We start from the raw sequence: 19,947 nt of genomic DNA on the forward strand, positions 1-19,947 counted from the left end.
TAGCGTTCATATTCTGAGTTACGCTACAATGAAAAAGTTCAACTTTAGAAAGTAAATATAAATGTCAGTTCATGTTTTTCATTTTCCATAACCCTTGCTTTAATTTCATCCTTCTACTGTTGAGGTCAGTTTCCCATTTATCCAGATTTTGTGCGTATGGCAGGGTCAGAAGCATGGACAAAAGTGTTTTGCCGCCTTACCATTACATCAACAAAACTGGTTTGTATTCAAATGAAATTACTTTAATATTGAGTTGGATCTCTTTTGCAACTTTAACAGCCTCCACCCTTCTTGGAAGGCTTTCCACAAGATTTTGGATTATTTTTTTGTTGGAATCTGTTCCCATAGAACATTTATGAGGTCAGGCACTGATGTTGATTGAGAAGGTCTGTCTTTTCTCCATTCCAGTTTCTCTCAAAGGTGCTTGATGGGGCTGAGGTCAGGGCTTTATGTGGGCCAGTCAAGTTCATCCACACTGAACTCATCAAACCATGTCTTTATAGTCCTTGCTTTGTGCACTGGGGCGTAGTCATGTTAGAATAGAAAAGGGCCTTCACCAAACTGTTGCCACAAAGTTCTGAAAAGTCTTGGTATGCTGGAGCATTAAGACTGGCCTTCACTGAAGATAAGGGGCCTAGCCCAAACCCTGAAAAACAGCCTTGTACCATTACCCCTCCTCCACCACACTTTACAGTTAGCACAATGCAGTCAGGCAGGTGCTTACATTAATGCCAGTGGAAGTTCTGAACTCTTCAGTTGTGGAATCAACTGAACGTTGGCGACTTTTACTCACCGTAGCAGTCGGAGAGTCAGAGATGCTGTTGTTCCTAAATGCTTCCACTTCCTAATAATATCACTTACATTTGACTGTGATATGTCCAGCAGGGATGAAATTTAGCATCTAATAGCAAAGTCGACATCCATCAGAGTACCACTCCTGAAGTCGCTGAGCTCTTCACCTTGATACACCTGTAGCAACAGGTCTGATTGAAACACCTGAATTCAGTCATTAACAGGTGTGGCTAAATACTTTTGTCCATATTTAGCATTGATGAGCAAATATTTGCAATAGATTCTCAAACACTCAAATATTTTTTTTATTCAATGAAGATTTAGTTTTTGTTTTAACATGAGTAATTCAAAATATCTCAAAAATAACAGCTATAGTTACACAAAGAATGTTAAACTCTTAAAGTCACATTAAAATATCTCTGTGACTGCAAAACTCACTAATTTCCCAATGCACAAATTATTTTTATTGCATTTGATATCATAATCAATAGAAAATTACATCAATCGATATAAAATAATTAAGAAACACCATTGTATAAAAGAAACACTGATGAACTATTCCAAATAGTAATTACACTGGAATATTAGAGTGTCTCAACAGGCCCATAATTAAAGTATTTTACAGTGTTAAGTACACCTGAAGCACATAAATCTGTTTTTTTACTAAGACACACCTAATGATTGATTATTAGTTTCTGCTTTCATAGCGGGAAGGGGGAAAACAGAGCCAAGTACTTATGCAGAATTATGACAAGCAGAAAAGAAATAAATTGGTTCTAAAACAAACAGTCTGACTCATGTTTCTCACCACAAGCACACCGTCAGTTAACCTCAACGGGCCCCCCTGTCTGTCCCTGAACCCCCCATCCCCGTCCCATGACTACCTCCTGCTGCACATGTGAACTAACCAAAGTGAAACCAACATACAGAAAGGTTTTTTCTGAAATGAGGCCACAGCTTAAGAGCACATGATCCCTGTATGTATAAATAACAGCATTCAGGATGTATGATAACAGTCCAAACAGCCCTGGGGTATCTGCCTGAGTCTAGGAAGTGAACTAGCAGCTGCATGAACAAGATGAAGCTTTACATCCTGCTGACGTTTGGGACCCTGATTGTCCTCGTTATGGGTAAGAGCACAGCTATGCTGATCTAATTTTTCTTTGTTGCCACATAATCTTTTAAAAACATGCTGAGTTTTGCCCCAAAGGTTTTTCGGTTAGGATGTACTCTGAAGAAAATAACATAATTGTTGAGGCCACACATGTAATTATACTTTCATCTCGGAGGAATCCAGGAAAAATTAGTCCAAAAAACCTATCCAGGCATGACTAAAATGTACTGTGTTTGAACCATTTGGAGTACAAGTACATACAAGTTGTCAGCAAAAAAGGGGAGAGATATACCGTGTGTTCTCGTTGTGTAGTAAACTCCAGATTGAAGCCAGGTGCTCTTGAAGAGTGACGCGTACAGTCGAAAAAAGGGAGAAGTCACCAGGGCAACCTTCAGGCTTCAAGGCGTGAACACGCCCTGATGAAGACCCTGTGCAGTCGAAACTGGTCGGCTTTCCTTGTGATTTTTAATTTTTATTAGATATGCCCTGAAACAATAAAGGCTTTTTACTTTAATCCTTGACTCGAGCGAGTGTGCCTGAAGATTGCCCTGGTGGCTTCTCCCTTTTTACATACAAGTTGTCTTTTGAAAGGTTACACTCTGAAGTCTCCCCCCAAACTGGCAGACTCACTGGACACCCCGGTATTGAGTTATAGAATAAAAACACAAAGACCTTTGTTTTTGCCTGTCTGAATTTTTATAGTGAAACAGAGGCCTGTAGACAACTGCAACTGGGGACCAAAGCATGAAGCCTTACTTAGTTCAGGTTTAGAGTTGATACCAGTAGAAAAGAAAATGAAGATTTTACACCTGTTTTTCTGAGGAAAAGTCCAGGCAGTTTCATGGTTACCACGGTGATGTACAGTGCATTCAGAAACTATTTAGACCCCCTTCACTTATGTACAATTTTGTTGAGTTGTAGCCTAATGTGTCAGTACCCCATCATGAGAAAGTGAAAACAAATTTTGAAAATATATGAAAAATATGAACAAATATCACATTTACGTAAGTATATGATATGTCTCCCATTTCTCTCAGTCTTTCCTGAAATGTTTCCAAACCTTGATTGGAGTCCACCTGGGTTAAAATGAATTTGATTGGACATGATATGAAAAGGCACACATCTCTCTATAGAAGGATTGTAATATTTAAAACTCATTCATTGAATTTATTTGTTATTGTGACTGTTGATGCTGTTTACACCTCTTTTAAGTTGAACTTAGGTTATTTTAATTCATGTTTATTTGACTGCTCAGGTTAAGCTGTTTTGATCATAAAGTATCCACAGATAAAAAGTGAAATACTGGATGTGATTCAGTGACATCAGAGTAAAAATTCACAAAGAACAGGGGAAGTTTGCTGCTTCAGCGTAGGAGGGTGAACTTGTGATTTATTTTTTTTTAATTCTTTTTTTTGCCAGATGCACATTGGATAGGATACGTGTCCCTTATAAAGCAATCATAGTTTTATATGTTTTTGTAATTAACAAAATAAATAGAAGTAACAAGATGTAGAAAACAATAAGGGAAAAAATAAAATAAGAAAAAGATCAAAATAAAAAATAAAAATAAACAAACAGCAGCAACATCAAACATTAATAGGGTGGATATGACAATATGACGGATCTTCACACAGCTCGGGTAATGATAGCAGAAAAAAAAAGACTAACCAGAAGCTATTTGTCTAACAACAAATGGAAGCAATAGCCTTAGACAGGAAAAATGACCTGCTTTCAGTCAGAATCATCATAGAGTTGTCCAGAGAAATCATTCATATTGTAACATTGACCTCTCTCGAGACCTTCAGTTATTTTTTTTTTACATATTTTTATTGTTTTTTTCTTTACAGAGGACATAAAAACCACAAAACAAAAGTGACTTACACAACTTGACAAACTAAAACACTGTGGGCAGCTGTTACATCAACTTAAAAAAACTAAACAAAACTGAATATTACATTGAGTGACGTGGTACTTAGGCAACAGTAAGTTATTAATTATGGCTGTTACATTCATTCAGCTCTGTGGGGTATTGAGCTTGGTTTTACTCCACAGATGGTTTCCATGTTTTCTCAAATTTATCAGAAGAGTCCTTCAATGTATACCTGAGTTTTTCTAGCTTAAAGTATCGCATCACATCTCTCATCCAGTGGATCCAACTAGGTGTATGCTGGGACTTCCGATTGAGAAGTATCAGCCTGCATGCTAACAAGGTTACCAATTTTGTTATTCGGAGATTGGTTCCTGAAAGATTCTTGTTCTTTTCTCCAACTATGCTGAACACAGCAATCATTGGATCAGGGTGAACTACACTTTTGAAAATGTCAGACAGAGTTTGGAAGATCGAGCACCAGTAGGTGTGCAGATGAGGGCAATGCCAGAATGAGTGTGCTAAGGACGCAGGTGAGAGCTTGCATTTATCGCAAGTGGAGTCCACCTCTGGAAAAATTTTTGGTATAACTTGATACTGCTTCTTTTCTACCTGGCGTAATTTTAATTATTCTTTCAAGTGCATGGTGTTGTGGAATTTCTGACAGTGTTGATACATGGGTCTTTATAAAATGTCTGATCTGCAGGTATCGGAAGAAATGCGAGGCTGGCAGGTTATATTTAGCTTTCAGTTGTTCAAAAGACATCAGGTGCCCCCCCTGATATAAGTCGCTCAGGGACCCCATTTCCTTCTCCCTCCAATGAGCAAACACTGGGTCACCAGCAGAAGGCTTGAAAGCGTGATTGTTACAAATCGGCGTATCCCTGTACATATCTGGGGCCTTCAAATGTGATTTTATCTGATTCCAAATTTTAATTGAGTTGTGTATCATAAAGTTACCTTTGTATAGTGATTTGCAAATTTTGCTGGGGCTGTTCAACAGGGCTATAAGGGAGGTCCCTTCACATGCAGGCAGGGGGTGCACTGGTTGTATCCTCAGTGAGGTCTGAACTCCTCCAGAAGGCCAGAATATTTAAATGCACTGCCCAATAGAAACATCTGAAGTTTGGTGGGCTGAAGCCTCCCTCTTGTTTTAGTTTACAACGGTGTTTTTTGTCTATACATGCCACTTTGTTTTGCCAGAGAAAGGGAATTACTATTGAGTCCAATTTTCTGAAGTATGCTTGTGGAATGCAGGATGGTATTGATTGAAAAATATATAGAAAACGTGGGAGAACTACCATTTTAATGGCATTTATTCTCCCTACCAGTGATAACGGAAGGGTCTTCCAGAATTCAGTATTCTGCTTCAGTTGTTTTATCTTTGAATTCCAATTTTCCTCAAGTAGCAGGCCAGATTTCCAGGTGACAGAGACCCCCAGATACGTGAACCTGTCCTTAGTGATCATAAAGGGAACAGAATCCAGCATGGTACTATTATGATTTAGATGTACTGGCAATAATTCACTTTTTTCCCAGTTAATTTGAAAGCCTGAAAGAGAGCTGAAATGGTTAAATACCTTCATGATTGACGGAATGGATTCTTTTGGATTAGACACACACAATAAAATGTCGTCCGCATAGAGCGACAGCTGGTGCTCCTGTCCATGAACACAGACAGGTGATATCCTGGGACGCCGGCGTATTTTTGTAGCTAACGTCTCTACAATCATATCAAAAAGGTAGGGGGAGATAGGATCCCCCTGTCTAGTTCCACAAAGAAGTGGGAATTCAGGGGAGACGTCTTGATTTGTTGTAATAACACTTGCCATAGGATGAGCATACAAAATTTGAATCCAGTCTATAGAAACCTTCCCAAATCCAAATGCATTTAAGGTCTCATACATGTATGGCCACTAGACCTGGTCAAAGGCCTTTTGAGCATCAACTGATATTACAACTGTTTCTGTGTTATGCTGAGTATAAAGTATGTTGAATAGACATCTTAAATTAAAGTAAATATGCCTTTTAGGGATAAAACCTGTTTGATCAGGATGCACGATCGTATGAATATGTGTTTTTAAGCGGTTTGCTAGAATTTTGCTAATTAGTTTTGTTTCATTTGGAATCAATGACACTGGCCTGTAGGATGAGGCTTCCAACTCATTTCTGCCCTTTTTTAGAATTAGTGAGATGTTCGCTCTATAAAGCGTTTGAGGTAACCCACCCTTTGCTGCAGCTTGCTTTAACATACGCAGCAGGAGCGGGGCTAATTCCTTGTGGAAACACTTATAAAATTCTATAGGGAACCCATCCAGCCCAGGTGTTTTATTATTTGGAGATTCTTTAATTGCTTGTATAATCTCGTCTATAGAAATCTCCTTATCAAGCAGAGCTACTGCTTCAGGGCTAAGTTGGGGCAGGTGTAGTTGGGAAAGAAATGATTTAATTCTGTCAGTATCGTGATTACCATTTGACTTGTATAATCTCGAGTAGAATTCCATAAAAAGTGTTTTTATTTCTTTAGGATCTGTGAGAATAGTCCCTGAACCTGATCTTATTTTGTGTACAGCCTACGAGGCTTGAATGTGCCTCAGCTGACGTGCTAGTAATTTCTGGGGTTTGTCACCTGTCTCAAATTACATCCGTTTGATTCTGTTTAACTGCTTATTGACCTGAGAGGATAAGATTGTGTTATTGATGATGCGATTTTAATAAATGATGAAAAACTGCACAACCTTGCAGTGACTTCTTAAGTTTTTTGGTCTCAAGGGTGAAGATTACAAAAGCAGAATATTGTCAAGCTTGACCCTTTTTGCTGACTTAGTAATGTTATAAACAAAAACAAGGAATAATTGCCTCTCTGGTAGCCAATGCTGTAATGCAAGCTTGAAAACAGCCAAGACAAACATTTGCTAGTTGTAAAAAACAACCTGGCTGATGATCTCAGACTAGCTACATCAGTGCCTTCTTTTAAATCTCTTTCAAAAACATATCTTTATCTGAAAGCCTTCTTGTGAACGGTGTCTATATGACCCTTTTCTATATGATTGTCTTTCCATTGGTCAAGGTTTTTAATATTTAAGCCAATTTGTCCTTTCTTTGTATACTTTTATTTATGTCAAACTTGTTACTACTATGTGTTGTATTCTTTTATTTTTAAATCAATGATTATTTATCTTTTTATTGTGTTTTTCACTGATGAACTCTGATGTTTTTGTGAAGCACTTGGTAACAGTTTTGATAAGTGCTAAATAAATAAACATTATTACTATTATAGGACTATACTGAAAACATATGTTTGTTTTGGCCTGAATATCAGTTAGCTGATGAAATCAAAATGTGTCTTAATACACTACAAATGTGGGTATGAGGTTGCTGTAAGCATGTAAAAACACTGAGATGGCTTTTGTAGCTTGGTCTAATTTGGGAAGGGCAAACATTTCCCAAATCTAGCAGCCATAGGGGTTTCAGGTCATGGGAAGTCTCTAACAGAGAGCTTTGTGCCAGAAAACAATCAATTTATTCATCAACTTCTGTCTCTGCTCTGACACAGAGCCAGGCAGCTGAGCTCTAAACAGAAGCTTTTTTTTTTTTATTTGAGAGGATTGTATTTCTCCAGAGTGGGCGTGGCTTCAGCTCATTTACACAACACCATCCTAGGGCAGATATTATTTCTGCCTCATATTCCATGATTTTGAAGCTTAATTTAATAAACTTAGAGATGTTTTTCACAATTGAAATTTGTACTGATGGTCCGTAGCACATTAACCTGCCATACAACAATCCTAGAATATACAGTTGCAAGAAAAAATATGTGAACCCTTTGGGATTTCTTGGATTTCTGCATAAATTGGTCATAAAATGTCTTCTGATCTTCATCTAAGTCACAACAATAGACAAACAAAGTCTGCTGAAACTAATACTGCACAAAAATGATATGTTTTCATGTTTTTATTGAACAAAACATGTAAACATTCACAGTGCAGGGTGGAAAAAGTATGTGAACCCCTAGGCTAATGACTTCTCCAAGAGCTAACTGGAGCCAGGGGTCAGCCAACCTGGACTCCAATCAATGTGATGAGATTGGATGTGTTGGTTAAAACTTTTTTAACCCTGCCCTAAAAACACACGCCAGTTTCTAGTTTGCTGTCCCAGGAAGCACTGCCTGATGTGAACCATGCTTCGCACAAAAGAGCTCTCAGAAGACCTACGAACAAGAATTGCTGACTTGCCTGAAGCTGGAAAGGGTTACAAAAGTATCTCTAAAAGCCTTGATGTTCATGTGTCCATGGTAAGACAGACTGTCTACAAATGGAGAAAGTTCAGCTCTTTTGATACTCTCCCTAGGCGTGGTTGTCCTGTAAAGATGAGTGTAAGAGCACAGCGCAGAATGCTCAATGAGGTGAAGAAGAATCCTAGAGTGTCAGCTAAAGACTTACAGAAATCTCTGGTACATGCTAACATTTGTGTTGACAAATCTACAATAAGTAAAACATTAAACAAGAATGGAGTTCATGAGAGGACACCACAGAGGAAGCCACTGCTGTCCAAAAAACACATTGCTGCACATTTGAAGTTTACAAAAGAGCACCTGGATGTTCCACAGCACTACTGGAAAAATATTCTGTGGACAGATGAAACCAAAATTGAGTTGTTTGGAAGGATCACACAACACTTTGTGTGGAGAAAAAAAAGCCACAGCACACCAACATCAAAAACTCATCCCAACTGTGAAATATGGTGGAGGGGCCATCATGGTTTGGGGCTGCTTTGCTGCCTCAGGGCCTGGACATATTGCTGTCACTGATGGAAAAATGAATTCCCAAGTTTATCAAGATATTTTGCAGGAAAACTTAAGACCATCTGTCCGCCAACTGAAGCTCAACAGAGGATGGGTGATGCAACAGGACAACAACCCAAAGCATAAAAGTAAATCAACAACAGAATGGCTTCAACAGAAGAAAATACGCCTTCTGGCGTGGCCCAGTCTGAGTCCTGAACTCAACCTGATTGAGATGCTGTGGCATGACCTCAAGAGAGCGATTCACACCAGACATCCCAAGAATATTGCTGAACTGAAACAGTTTTGTAAAGAGGAATGGTCCAAAATTTCTCCTGACCGTTGTGCAGGTCTGATCTGCAACTACAGGAAACGTTTGGTTGAGGTTATTGCTGCCAAAGGAGGGTCAACCAGTTATTAGCCTAGGGGTTCACATACTTTTTCCACCATGCACTGCGAATGTTTACATGTCTTGTTCAATAAAAACATGAAAACATATCATTTTTTGAGTGGTATTAGTTTAAGCAGACTGTGTTTGTCTATTGTTGTGACTTAGATCAAGATCAGAAGACATTTTATGACCAATTCATGCAGAAATCCAAGAAATCTCAAAGGGTTCACATATTTTTTCTTACAACTGTAGATTTTCTTAATCACTTTACAGGGACTTCAAGTGTTTTACAACGTTAACAACCTGTGATAGCACATCAGGAAAATATCACCTGGATTAAAAACAATCGTGGGGATTCTACTTTTATGTCATTCTTTACATCGTTTATCCAGCTATTGCTTAGTTTTTAGTACATTATTGTTATGTGAGAAAAAATGTGTTGACACGAAAGGAAGATTCAGAAATGTTAGGACACAGTCTGGCCGGGATCTCTAGAGTTTAATGGCAGCTGAGCTGGGTCATGGACAGAAGTAAAGACCGAGAATGTACACACTGACAGTCAATTTATGCTCTTTATATCTAATCTGTGGAGGCACACCATGTGACTCACTTCAATCCCATACAAGTACATTTCCCCATAAACTATTTCTGGATGCCTGTCCAAACATAACTTAAGCTGTGTGTTACACAGTTCATAGAAAGCATACTGTAGTATTCTCACACTAACAATTAGTGCACTCATTTATCATGGGATAGGTCCACACACAGTGATGTTAAATCTGTGTGAGTTGTAGTTAATATGCAATTTAATGGATGACTGCCATGATTAAGTATCAACAGACAGAAAGTGGAATCATCTGGTTTTGATTTATGGCTTTATTGGCTGTTAATTGCTATATTGAATGCAGATTTGCAATAATTCACAGCTATGACTTTTATTGCCAAGTTAGTAATGCTACACTGAAAACAAAAAAGAACCAAAAATAATTGATACTCTGGGAATGAACGCTGCAGTGCAAGCTTGAAAACAGCCAAGACCTAACTGAAAACACATGTTTGCCTGGATGTTGGTTTGGATGTCACGCAGCCAGAGTGTTTTCTTTTAGACTCCATGTTACAAAGCCTACAGAAAGAGGAGCCTAACCACCATGTAGAAATACTCATTTTTATTTCATTTCTCTTCATGACAGGTATGCCACCAATCAGCAGAGACTACAACACGCACTGTCGATGCCCTCAAGTGGAGTCTAGGATCATTCCCCCAGACAACCTGAGAAGCATCAAACTCATCCCTGAAGGTCCCCACTGCCCCGACACAGAAGTCATGTAAGTTTAATCAAAGGCTAACTCCCACAGATCATTGCTATTTTATCTAACAAACACTTATTTTCATTGTCAATTACAAGCCAACACCTTCTTTAGAAATTATTTCATTGTTTGGTTAAAAAAGACACTTCTGTGAGAAATGACCATCAAGAGTACCCAAAGTTAATGGTTGTCTTCAGATTGCCTGTATTATCTCCAAACTAAAGAAATTCATGATAGTGATGAAGAAAGACTCATCCATGCTTTTATTTTTTCTATTATTGTGTTTCTTTTGTAAACCATCCTTATTCAATTCAAGTCACTATTTCTTCAAATATTTATCTTTTCTTCCTTGCAGGAGCCAAAAAAAAAAAACGTTTTGGACACTGCTTTCCTTCTTTACCGCTCAGAAATAATGGGTTGCTGTTTCTTATTTTTCCTTTATCAGAGCTGGACTGGCAAGCGGGGAGAAAGTCTGCCTGAACCCTCGATCTTCCTGGGTGAAGAAGTTGATCCACTTTGTCCTTGAGCGACAGCTGCATCAGCAGGGAGTGGCAGTCACCAAGAATAAAGCCTAATGTCATGACGCAAGTGAAAATGTGTTGCAAAGAAACCTGTCATCAGGTCATCACCCCTCTCTGCAAGTATGAGCTAGACTATAAGGATGCTATAACAAATAACATTTGATTTAATCATCTTTTGCTGAAGTTTATAACTTATTTTCTGCTGTTAGTAATCTTAATTTTTTCTTGATATTCTTGATTTTTATTTAATATGTTTTAAAGTGAAATCAAGCCTTTACTTTGTATTGTTTAAAAGCAGAAAGGTGGCTAAGACTTTATTTGTTGGGACCCAATTAACAAGCAATTTTCTCTGGTTTTTAGGGTGGCATTTCACCTTGTCCCTAACCTCATAGTCTTAGCCCTTAGCCTAAAAATTACTTTAAAATTATTCAGGAAGCACTCTAATTCAGGATTCTAATTTAGTGGGCTAAAAAAGAATTTAACAGGGAATCATCAAGCAACTTGTATGGAGTATCATCATCTTAATTCTACCTGATAAAATACCACAGAGAATTGTCACAATGTTATGAAGGTTATGGTAAGGGGGGTAAGGGTGAGGATTAAAAACTAAAAACTTGGATACTTCTTACTTGGTAAAATGCCAACTTATTACTCAGCAATTGCCACTTTATTCCTGAGAAACTATTAGATGACTACACTTATAACTTGGTAATTAGGGCCCATCAAAACAAATTTCCACCGAAAGGTGTTTTGCAATATGTGAAAGTAAATTTAAATGAGCTGTAATGTTAAAATATGTGCATACAAGGCAGGGATGTCCAAACTACAGCCAGGGGGCCAGTTGTGGTCCATGGTCCATTCTTAATTGGCCAAAGAAAATTCTTTACAATAAAGGTGAGGAATATCAAAGTGGTCTAGACATCCCAGTATTTTTTTTTCTGTATGCAGCCTTCAGTGTAAAAAGTTTGGACACCCCTGACATAAGGTATTTAATCATTTTAGTAAAAAAGGCAAGTGTGACTTGAAACTGTTTTGGCACTAAAAGGTTTGGATGAATAACTGAGAGCAGATATGTAGCATTTTTTATTCTAACCTTTTTTACTATGTTATACTTATCTGACAATCACAAAAGTAAAGGTTTCTGTGAATGGAACCCAATGAATTTATGTGAAAATTAATAAAAACTTGTTTAAAAGAAACATGCTGCTTCTTGTGATCAGTTTACTTCAATTATGTGTGTATGATATTATACTGTTATTTACATAGAAGATAAGGCAGGCCAGCCTTGTATTTCTTTCACTGTTATGGGGGATGTTCTGCAGCTAAGTGAAACATGTACTGTGCCTATAAAGAGAATTGAATTTTTTTTTTTTTTTCTGATTCTTGGAGGAATTGTGGACAGGCCAGGGGCACATATTTTTGTTAGAAGAGCCTGAAAAAGTGATTTTTGCATGTCCCCTTTAAGATCTGGGCTTTGTCTCGGGCTTATTTTTTGAGGCCAGAAAACTCTGAAAACACACCAGCCCCTGTATTGGGTAATTTATTTTTTTTAATTAAAAAGTGCTTGTTTTCACTTGTTGTAAATGGTAACCCCACCATTCACTTCCTGTGGGGACTATGTCCGATTCAAAAAATGCAAACAAAAAGACAGCCAAACCTTAAAGGAAGATATTAAATAACTTCCTGCAGAACTACAAAAAAAAGTCTCTCTTCTTATCAGCTTTATGGAGGCAGACCCTGATCCATCAGAGTAAGTAGCAGTGGTCAATGCTTCCCTCTCTCCTACTGTCCAGCCTTCACTTTGCTTATGGTTCTTTTTTAGATTTCTACTAAAAGTAATCACCTCTTCCAGCAAATAGCCTTATCTTGTTGATGTATTGGCCAAAACACAAACAAAAAAAGCTGACATAAGGTTACTTGTTGACCTCTGTCAGGGAAGGGGTTTGTCCAGTGAAAATCTTCACAATTAGAGTTTCCTTGGAAGTTCTTCGACAACTGCTATAGTTTAACCAAACAAAATACATTCCAGTGTTTTTAAGGATCCAATAAAAGGTATCCAGTTAAAAACAAAACACTGTAAGTGACAGTGTTGAGCATTAGCTGTGAGGTTTTATATTTTCAAGCAAAATAAGATTGAAAGATGAGAGAGTCCTTTGAAAATGTTTTTACTCTCCTCCAAATTGGAATCAAAAAGTCATTCTGAGTTCATTAGAAATTGCTTTGTAATTTTTCCTTGTTTAGCATTATTCTTTTTCTTATGTATCCTCATTTTAGATGCTCAATTCTCTTCGCACAATTTGGTTGAAATCTCTTGTTGAAAGGAAATCGTTGTCCGACAACCTGACAAATCTGTTGTGTGATGGGGATGTTTTCAACAAGTAACAGTTTAAAATTGAAGTGATTCTATGCTGGCCTGGAAGTTATATACAAAATTACAAAGTCTGAAGCACTTTGACAAAACTTGCAACAAATTCAGGGGCTGGGTTGGTTGGGTTGGTTTGGTTTGGATTGGATTGGAGGGTTGGGTTGGGTTGGGTTGTGTTTTTGGTTGGGTTGGGTTGGGTTTGGTTGGGTTGGGTTGGGTTTGGTTTGGTTTGGTTTGGTTGGGTTGGGTTGGGTTGGGTTTGGTTGGATTGGGTTTGGTTGGGTTGGGTTGGGTTTGGTTGGGTTGGGTTGGGTTTGGTTTGGTTTGGTTTGGTTGGGTTGGGTTGGGTTGGGTTTGGTTGGGTTTGGTTGGGTTGGGTTGATTGGGTTGGGTGGGAAGGCTTGGGTTGGGTCATTGAGTCCCTATTCGTACATATCTCTCCCTCCTTCCATTCTTTCTCTCTCCCTGTTTTGGTGATAAGCTGATTATGGTTGTTGACTTTCTCAAGTACTACTCAGATTCATCTACAACCTCGTTTGACCAATTATCATACATGTTATAAATGTTAAATTTGTCATCCTCTATCAAAGTCATTTCAGTGTGGATGCTGTAAACCTCCTCCACCCCAGCCACCTCCATCCAGTTCATCAGCATCCAGTCTAGATCCTACATACCTCAGCCTCCTCCTCATAGCCACCTCATTGGTGTTCCAGTCCAGCTTCTCAGTAGTCTTCCCCATCTGATCCTGGATCCCTCATTAACATCACCACCAGTGTCTAGACTCCATAGAGGGTATCCTATTCCTGCCTCACTACCCCTTCAAGTACTTGAAGTCGAGATGACGGAGTCCACATGCCAAAGACATTGCACATTTCTCGTTCATTAGAATTTGTAAAAAAATTTATTGTTAAGTCGTATTAAGTCTCTCTTGATTGAATTAAAGTGGCATAAAGTTCAGCGAAAACTAAAGTGAGTGCAGAAGGCTGCAGCTTCAGAGTAGAATTTGCTAAAGCACTGAAAAATCTTTGGCACAACCTTACAGTAACTTGTATTTGTGCAATAACAGTGTATCACGCTGTCAAGATTGTATAAACAGAAAATAAGTTTGTTTAATCTTGTATTACTGAGCCAGTAATATTAAAAAAAGAAAGCCCAGTATTTCTAAAGGAGCCAATGTTGATTAAGAAAAGGGCCAAGACTACACTAAAAGCATCTGTTTTTACTCAACCACATACACATGCTATTTTATCTAACAAACAATTACTTCATGGTCAATGTCGCCTTGTTTACCATTTCAAGATAAATGGGTTGCTGTCTAATTTATTAATCTGGTCCTTTTTTCTCATCAGAGCTAGACTAGCGAGCATGGAGAAAGTTTGCCTGAACCCTTAATCAGTGAAAAGTTGACCTATTTTGTCCTTGAGAAACAGCTGCATCAGCAGGAAGTGGCAATTACCAAGAGTAAAGCCTAATGTCATGACGTAAGAGAAAGATATGTTGCAAGGAAACCTTTCACCGTGTCATCACCCCTCTCTGCAAGTATGATCCATGCTTTAAGGATGCTATAACAAATGACATGATTTAATCACCTTCTGCTGAAGTTTATAACTTATTTTCTGTTGTTGGTATAATCTTAGATTGTTTTTTTTTTATCTACTTTAACTGGTGGCGTGTCTGTGTTGATTTGCCTGCCACATTGTTTATCCGATTTTCCTTGAAACCTCTCAGAAGTCTTTTGGGTGTACCTGTTTGAAAATGATGCCAGAACAAATTCCTAAATATGTACAGATTTTCTATAAAATCCAAAATTTTTGTACCTTTCACTTCAGTTTGCCCCCTCTCACTGTCCCCATCATTACTCACTCCGCCACAATGCCAAAGAGGAAATGGCCTTGACTTTTAAACACAGATACTACAGCGGGCACATGAGTCTGGCTTTTCTTTGAAATCGAGAGAGAGGAGTGCAGATGGCCTTGTGGTTTAAGGCGCATCTCTATCCACTGTTCTCCTTTATCAATAAAGGCACAAAAATCCCAGAATGATTCTTAAAAAAAAAAAAAGAAAAAAGAAAAAAAGAAAAATTGAGAGAAAGTGACAGAGCTGGGAAACATCTTGACTTTGTTGAAACATGCTCACAGGGAAATGAGTTGGCATGTCTGGATGTGATGACACACTTGCTTAATGATCCCTGATCAAATTATGCTCCCTTTAAAGCACTTCTCCATGCTCAGATTACATAAGATAACACAGGTGATGGGTCACATTGGCATACAATTAAATTGCTGTTATTTGTCGGTTGTAGTTGGCAGTGCTGAGTAGCCTATACATTTTTGAATATGTCTATCTCTGTGCAGTTTTTTAAAGCTCCACAATAAAGTGCATGCTCTAGGACTTTAAATAAGTCAAAAGGTGTAGCTTTAATGCTCCTTGATGCAGTTATTTGGGGTAAAAACATTCCTTTCCATGCAAATTGGCCTTATTGCATTAAATGGATTTTTCAGTATTTCAAGTTTAGTCGTATGAGGTACGTAGCAGTAGTAGTTGCATTAGCCTTCAGTGATTTCAGTGAGCATTGCTCCTTCAAGAAGGACTCGGTTGTACTCACCTGTTGCACCAACTATATGAAAACTCTGCGTTTAGTTATGGTATAAAGTGCACACTAAACCCTACGATGAAACTAGTTAAGTTATAACTTAGGTTGTCAATGCTCAGTTGCACCACAGAGATGTAAGGTTGATCTTAAGTAGTACAGATTTATGTCCAAACTAACCAAAATGTTGTCGCAGACTTTACACTTTCTCTTACTTTAACCAATCGCTAAAAAGCATTTTTAACCCAGTGTTTGCTACAGATGCTAATGGCTAAAAATAACTTATGCTATCTGCCATTAGTCCTCAAACAGCATCCAGCCTGGATGAAAAATTATGACAAAGCATTTTGCATATGTGAGTGTTGAAGCCTACAGCCTAAAGCTATAGCCAGTACAAAATAATAACACTGCCATGAAGTGGTGAAATCGCTAATAACACGAGATACTTTAACAGTGGACAGTGGAAATCATCTTCGCTCGTGCAAAACAACAATGTTGCTGATCATGGAGAATGCAGTGCTGACTCCAAATTGCCGGTAAAATCCTAAACTCCTCGTCATCCTCCAGGTTATCCCGTCTCTCAGCACTATCACCATAACAGCCATATTCTACGGAGGACTTTACACCTTGTACGAGTTAGGTGTAAGATTTAAGTTATAACTTATGCCTATGTTGAAACTATCTTAGCTGGTGAAACACCTTTAATGTTAGGAGAGTTGAAAATCTGTCTTAAGTAAGAACGTATGTCCAAACTAGGCTATGTTTGAATGTATGAACTGCTGGTGCAACCCATAGCAGGAAGCTAGGCTATACACCCAAACGGACGGGTACAGTTTCCTCCCCTGAATTTAGCGAGTATTCAGGGGGAAATGGGCCACAAAACAATGTTGGCTCAAATGTAAGCACTATCATGAATTATTTTAAGCATTTCATCTTTTACCCAGAAAGCCTCTGGGTTTTTGTCACTATTTTGCAATGCAAAAGTGGTAGCCAAAGCCTGCATAACTACATAGTGACAAAAACACAAAGGCTTTCTGGGTAAAAATAAAATGCTTAAAAAGTTTTCAATAGTGCGTACGTTTGAGCCAACAATGTTTTGTGGCCCATTTTTCTGGAAAACCTGCCAAATTCCAGGGAGAAACTGTACCCATCTGGTAAAGGAGCAATGCTCACTAAATTCACTGGAGGTCAATGCCACTTCTACTGCTAGGGACCTCATACAGCCCAACTTCAAAAATTGTGAAGATGATAAATGATGTGTAAATATGCTCAGTAAATATTTCTTTGGTACTACTATTGATATCACTAAGCTATAACCAGGAGTTATATCAGTATGAGGCTCCCAGCTGCTCTTTTATCTATGTATGGCATTGTTTTGCATGATGAGAATGTGACTGTTGTTGTGGTTGTTTTCTAGATGCACTGTCTGTTATTGTGAATTGTAAACATGGATTGTCAGAATCCATGAGTAGTTGTGAATGGGATTGGGCTAATCTGTATCGGGTGTGTGTGTGAGGGGGCAATCAGGATCAGGCAGTAATGGTCAGAAATCCAGCTTGACCGGGATAAAGAAAAGGTTATTGTTATTTTATCTAGCAAACACTCATTTTCATTGTCAATGACAAGCCAATACCTATTTAAAATCTCTTCATTGTTTGGTTTAAAAAGGTTTGAATACCCAAAGTCAAAGGTGATACATTAAAATCACCCACTTTCTCTCCAAACCAAGAAAATTCAGGTCACTAATTATGTTATCAGATAAAAGCTGGTCTGTGCTACACTAAAGTTACACCACAGTACTGTTCCTGGGAAGTTTAAGATTTCATCTCCCCAAAGATCAGTAAGAGGGGCCCACATCCAGAACATTTTTGACAGATCATCCTTTTCTCTTTCAACATTACTTTCTATGTTCATGCTTTTAACTATCAGACAAAGGCAAACACATTAGTTACACAATGGTTGTAGTGTATGAAATTAGGTTAAATAGAATGTGCCTAGATTGAGCTTTATATGCCCAGTAAATTTCAGTTTTGAAACCAACCTAAAGGCAATATCACTCTAGATTATTAGATTGCTGAATTTGGCACAAAAATACATTCAACTGGAAAACTTGAATGAGACATTATTGTGATGCAAATATTCTCATATGAGTGAACAAAATGTTTACATATGGAGTTTCTCAAAGCCATTCTCAGACCTCCTTTTTTCTCAATCCAGTGCCTTTACAAAAGTAGTTACCCACTTGGATGTTTACCCTGTTAAAAATCTCAAATCCTCAGTCCTACTGATACAATCATGGCAGAGCAGGGAGGAGGAGCCTCAGGAGGTTATTTAAGAGATGGGTGTGGTTATCTGCCTCCCTTTGTCCTTGAGCCTGCTCTGTCCATGCTGCCACAGCACTTAAGTAAGTTTGTTTGTTGAATTATTCCACTTTTTCCTTTGTTTACCAAATAAGTGCATCCTTTTAATTATGTTTGTCACTTTCACCAAAGGTAGAAGTTTGTTTGACCACTGAAACCACAAAGAAGATCTAGAGACTTAGAATTGTTTGTCTACTTTAAAGGACACATATGAGTGAGTACATTTCCTACCTAAGTTTAGAAAGAATAATCTAATTTGACACAGTGCACTAATTTATGTTTGTTTAGCAGGAAGCTGAAGCAATTCCTCACTCCTTGTGTAACATATTGGATGCATAAATTAATGTAAGTTGATCCCTGTTAGCTTTAATTTAATTGTGATATGTGCGTGGCAATGTTTTGATTTGATATATCTGTTTGTACAGAAAATCATCCATCCATCCACCTATTCATCCATCCATCCACCTATTCATCCATCCATCCACCTATTCATCCATCCTTTCATCTTCATCTTCAATAAATGGTTTATCTGATTTCTGGATCCATGTGTTTAAATGTGCACCCCACCTAGAGGTTCGATGAGCTAGCATCAGTTGAAATTCAATTGGCCTCCACTAATTCAATTTAGTGACAGTTTTTACATACCCCTTTAATTGATTTTTATAAACCAATCATGGTTTATCTGAAAATAGGTCTCTGCAAAGTTATACAAATTAAATAAAGACATGTAAGGTAAGCCACTTGGTGCTAGCAGTCTCACAATTAGTGAAATGGGGATCTCCTGAGTGCAGTAAATGTGTATTGAGTGATTGTAGTATAAAGACACCCGTGTCTGGAAGGTACACAGACTGGTTAATCAGTATTTCTGGCTACCATTACACCATGGAGAAAAGAACACTCCAAGAAAATCAGAGAGAAAGTGATTAAAAATTATAAGTCAGTGGATGGATAGCAAACATTAAACTCTTTGACCCTGCTGTATTTGACTGGAGAGGCTGCAGATCTTTGACTTGTGGATTACAGAGGAGTCAGACAGGTGGCTGTACTGCAACATCTTCACTGGTGTCCTGACAGTACTCACGTTGTGAAGAATTTCTGAGGAAATCTCATCACGATAGTCGTACACGTGGACTTTTTTGGACATGTTTTAACCAGAGCCACATGGGATGAATGAAAAATATGCACACAGAAGCACACAGCTTCAGACGGACACAGAAAGAGAAGTGAGAGTAAACAGAGCCTCTTTCAGTTCCTGCTTCTTTAATAAAAAGATTTAATGCCTCAGGTAGATGCAAGCACATATATAATTTTATTTTTTCACATTTGTCTGTTTTTTTTTAAACAAGTTGGCCTAATTTTTGCACATTTGCCTTTGTATCTTTGCACAGTTGCCTTTTTATTATTCTACATTGAACATTTGTATTTTCATTATTTGACATTTGCCTTTTTTGCACCAAAATAACCTTGTTCTGCGCATTGCAAATTTGTTTTTCATTATGTCACATTTTCTTGTCTTACAGCTGCATCTTTTATGATGCACATTTGCCTTTTCATTTTTGCAAAGCTGCCATTTTATTTTTACATTGCACATTTGCATTTTTATCAGTCCACATTCATCTTTTTGTAGCACATTTAACTGATTTTTGCATATTGCACATTTGCTTTTGCATATTTGTCTGTTAAATTATTGCATTTGCATTTTTATGAGAAAACTGTCTTTTAATTAGGAGACATTTTCAAGTCCTTCAATTGTATATTTTGTATTTTATTCTGCAGTGTTGCCTTTTTATTATTTCACATTGCACATTTGCATTGTTACCATTTAACATTGGTCTTTTTTGTATCAAATTAACCAT

General features: G+C 37.9%; 1 protein-coding gene across 2 annotated transcripts in view; it reads left to right on the forward strand.

Annotated features, from left to right (window-relative positions):
- The window catches only part of cxcl19 (chemokine (C-X-C motif) ligand 19), a 37,843-nt gene extending 25,951 nt beyond the window's left edge, over positions 1-11,892 (forward strand). The window contains exons 1-3 of one of the 2 annotated variants that reach the window (XM_041779252.1): positions 1,804-1,922; positions 10,138-10,273; positions 10,701-11,892. In XM_041779252.1, coding sequence (XP_041635186.1) covers positions 1,862-1,922; positions 10,138-10,273; positions 10,701-10,830 — 327 coding nt within the window. In that variant the 5' untranslated portion in view covers positions 1,804-1,861 and the 3' untranslated portion in view covers positions 10,831-11,892. Of the gene's footprint in view, positions 1-1,803; positions 1,923-10,137; positions 10,274-10,700 lie in introns of those variants that run through there. The other variant, XM_041779251.1, reaches the window with a different exon arrangement.
- Positions 11,893-19,947: the final 8,055 nt, after the last annotated feature.

Source organism: Cheilinus undulatus, linkage group 22 (genome assembly GCF_018320785.1).
Source record: "Cheilinus undulatus linkage group 22, ASM1832078v1, whole genome shotgun sequence".
Lineage (NCBI taxonomy): Eukaryota > Metazoa > Chordata > Actinopteri > Labriformes > Labridae > Cheilinus > Cheilinus undulatus.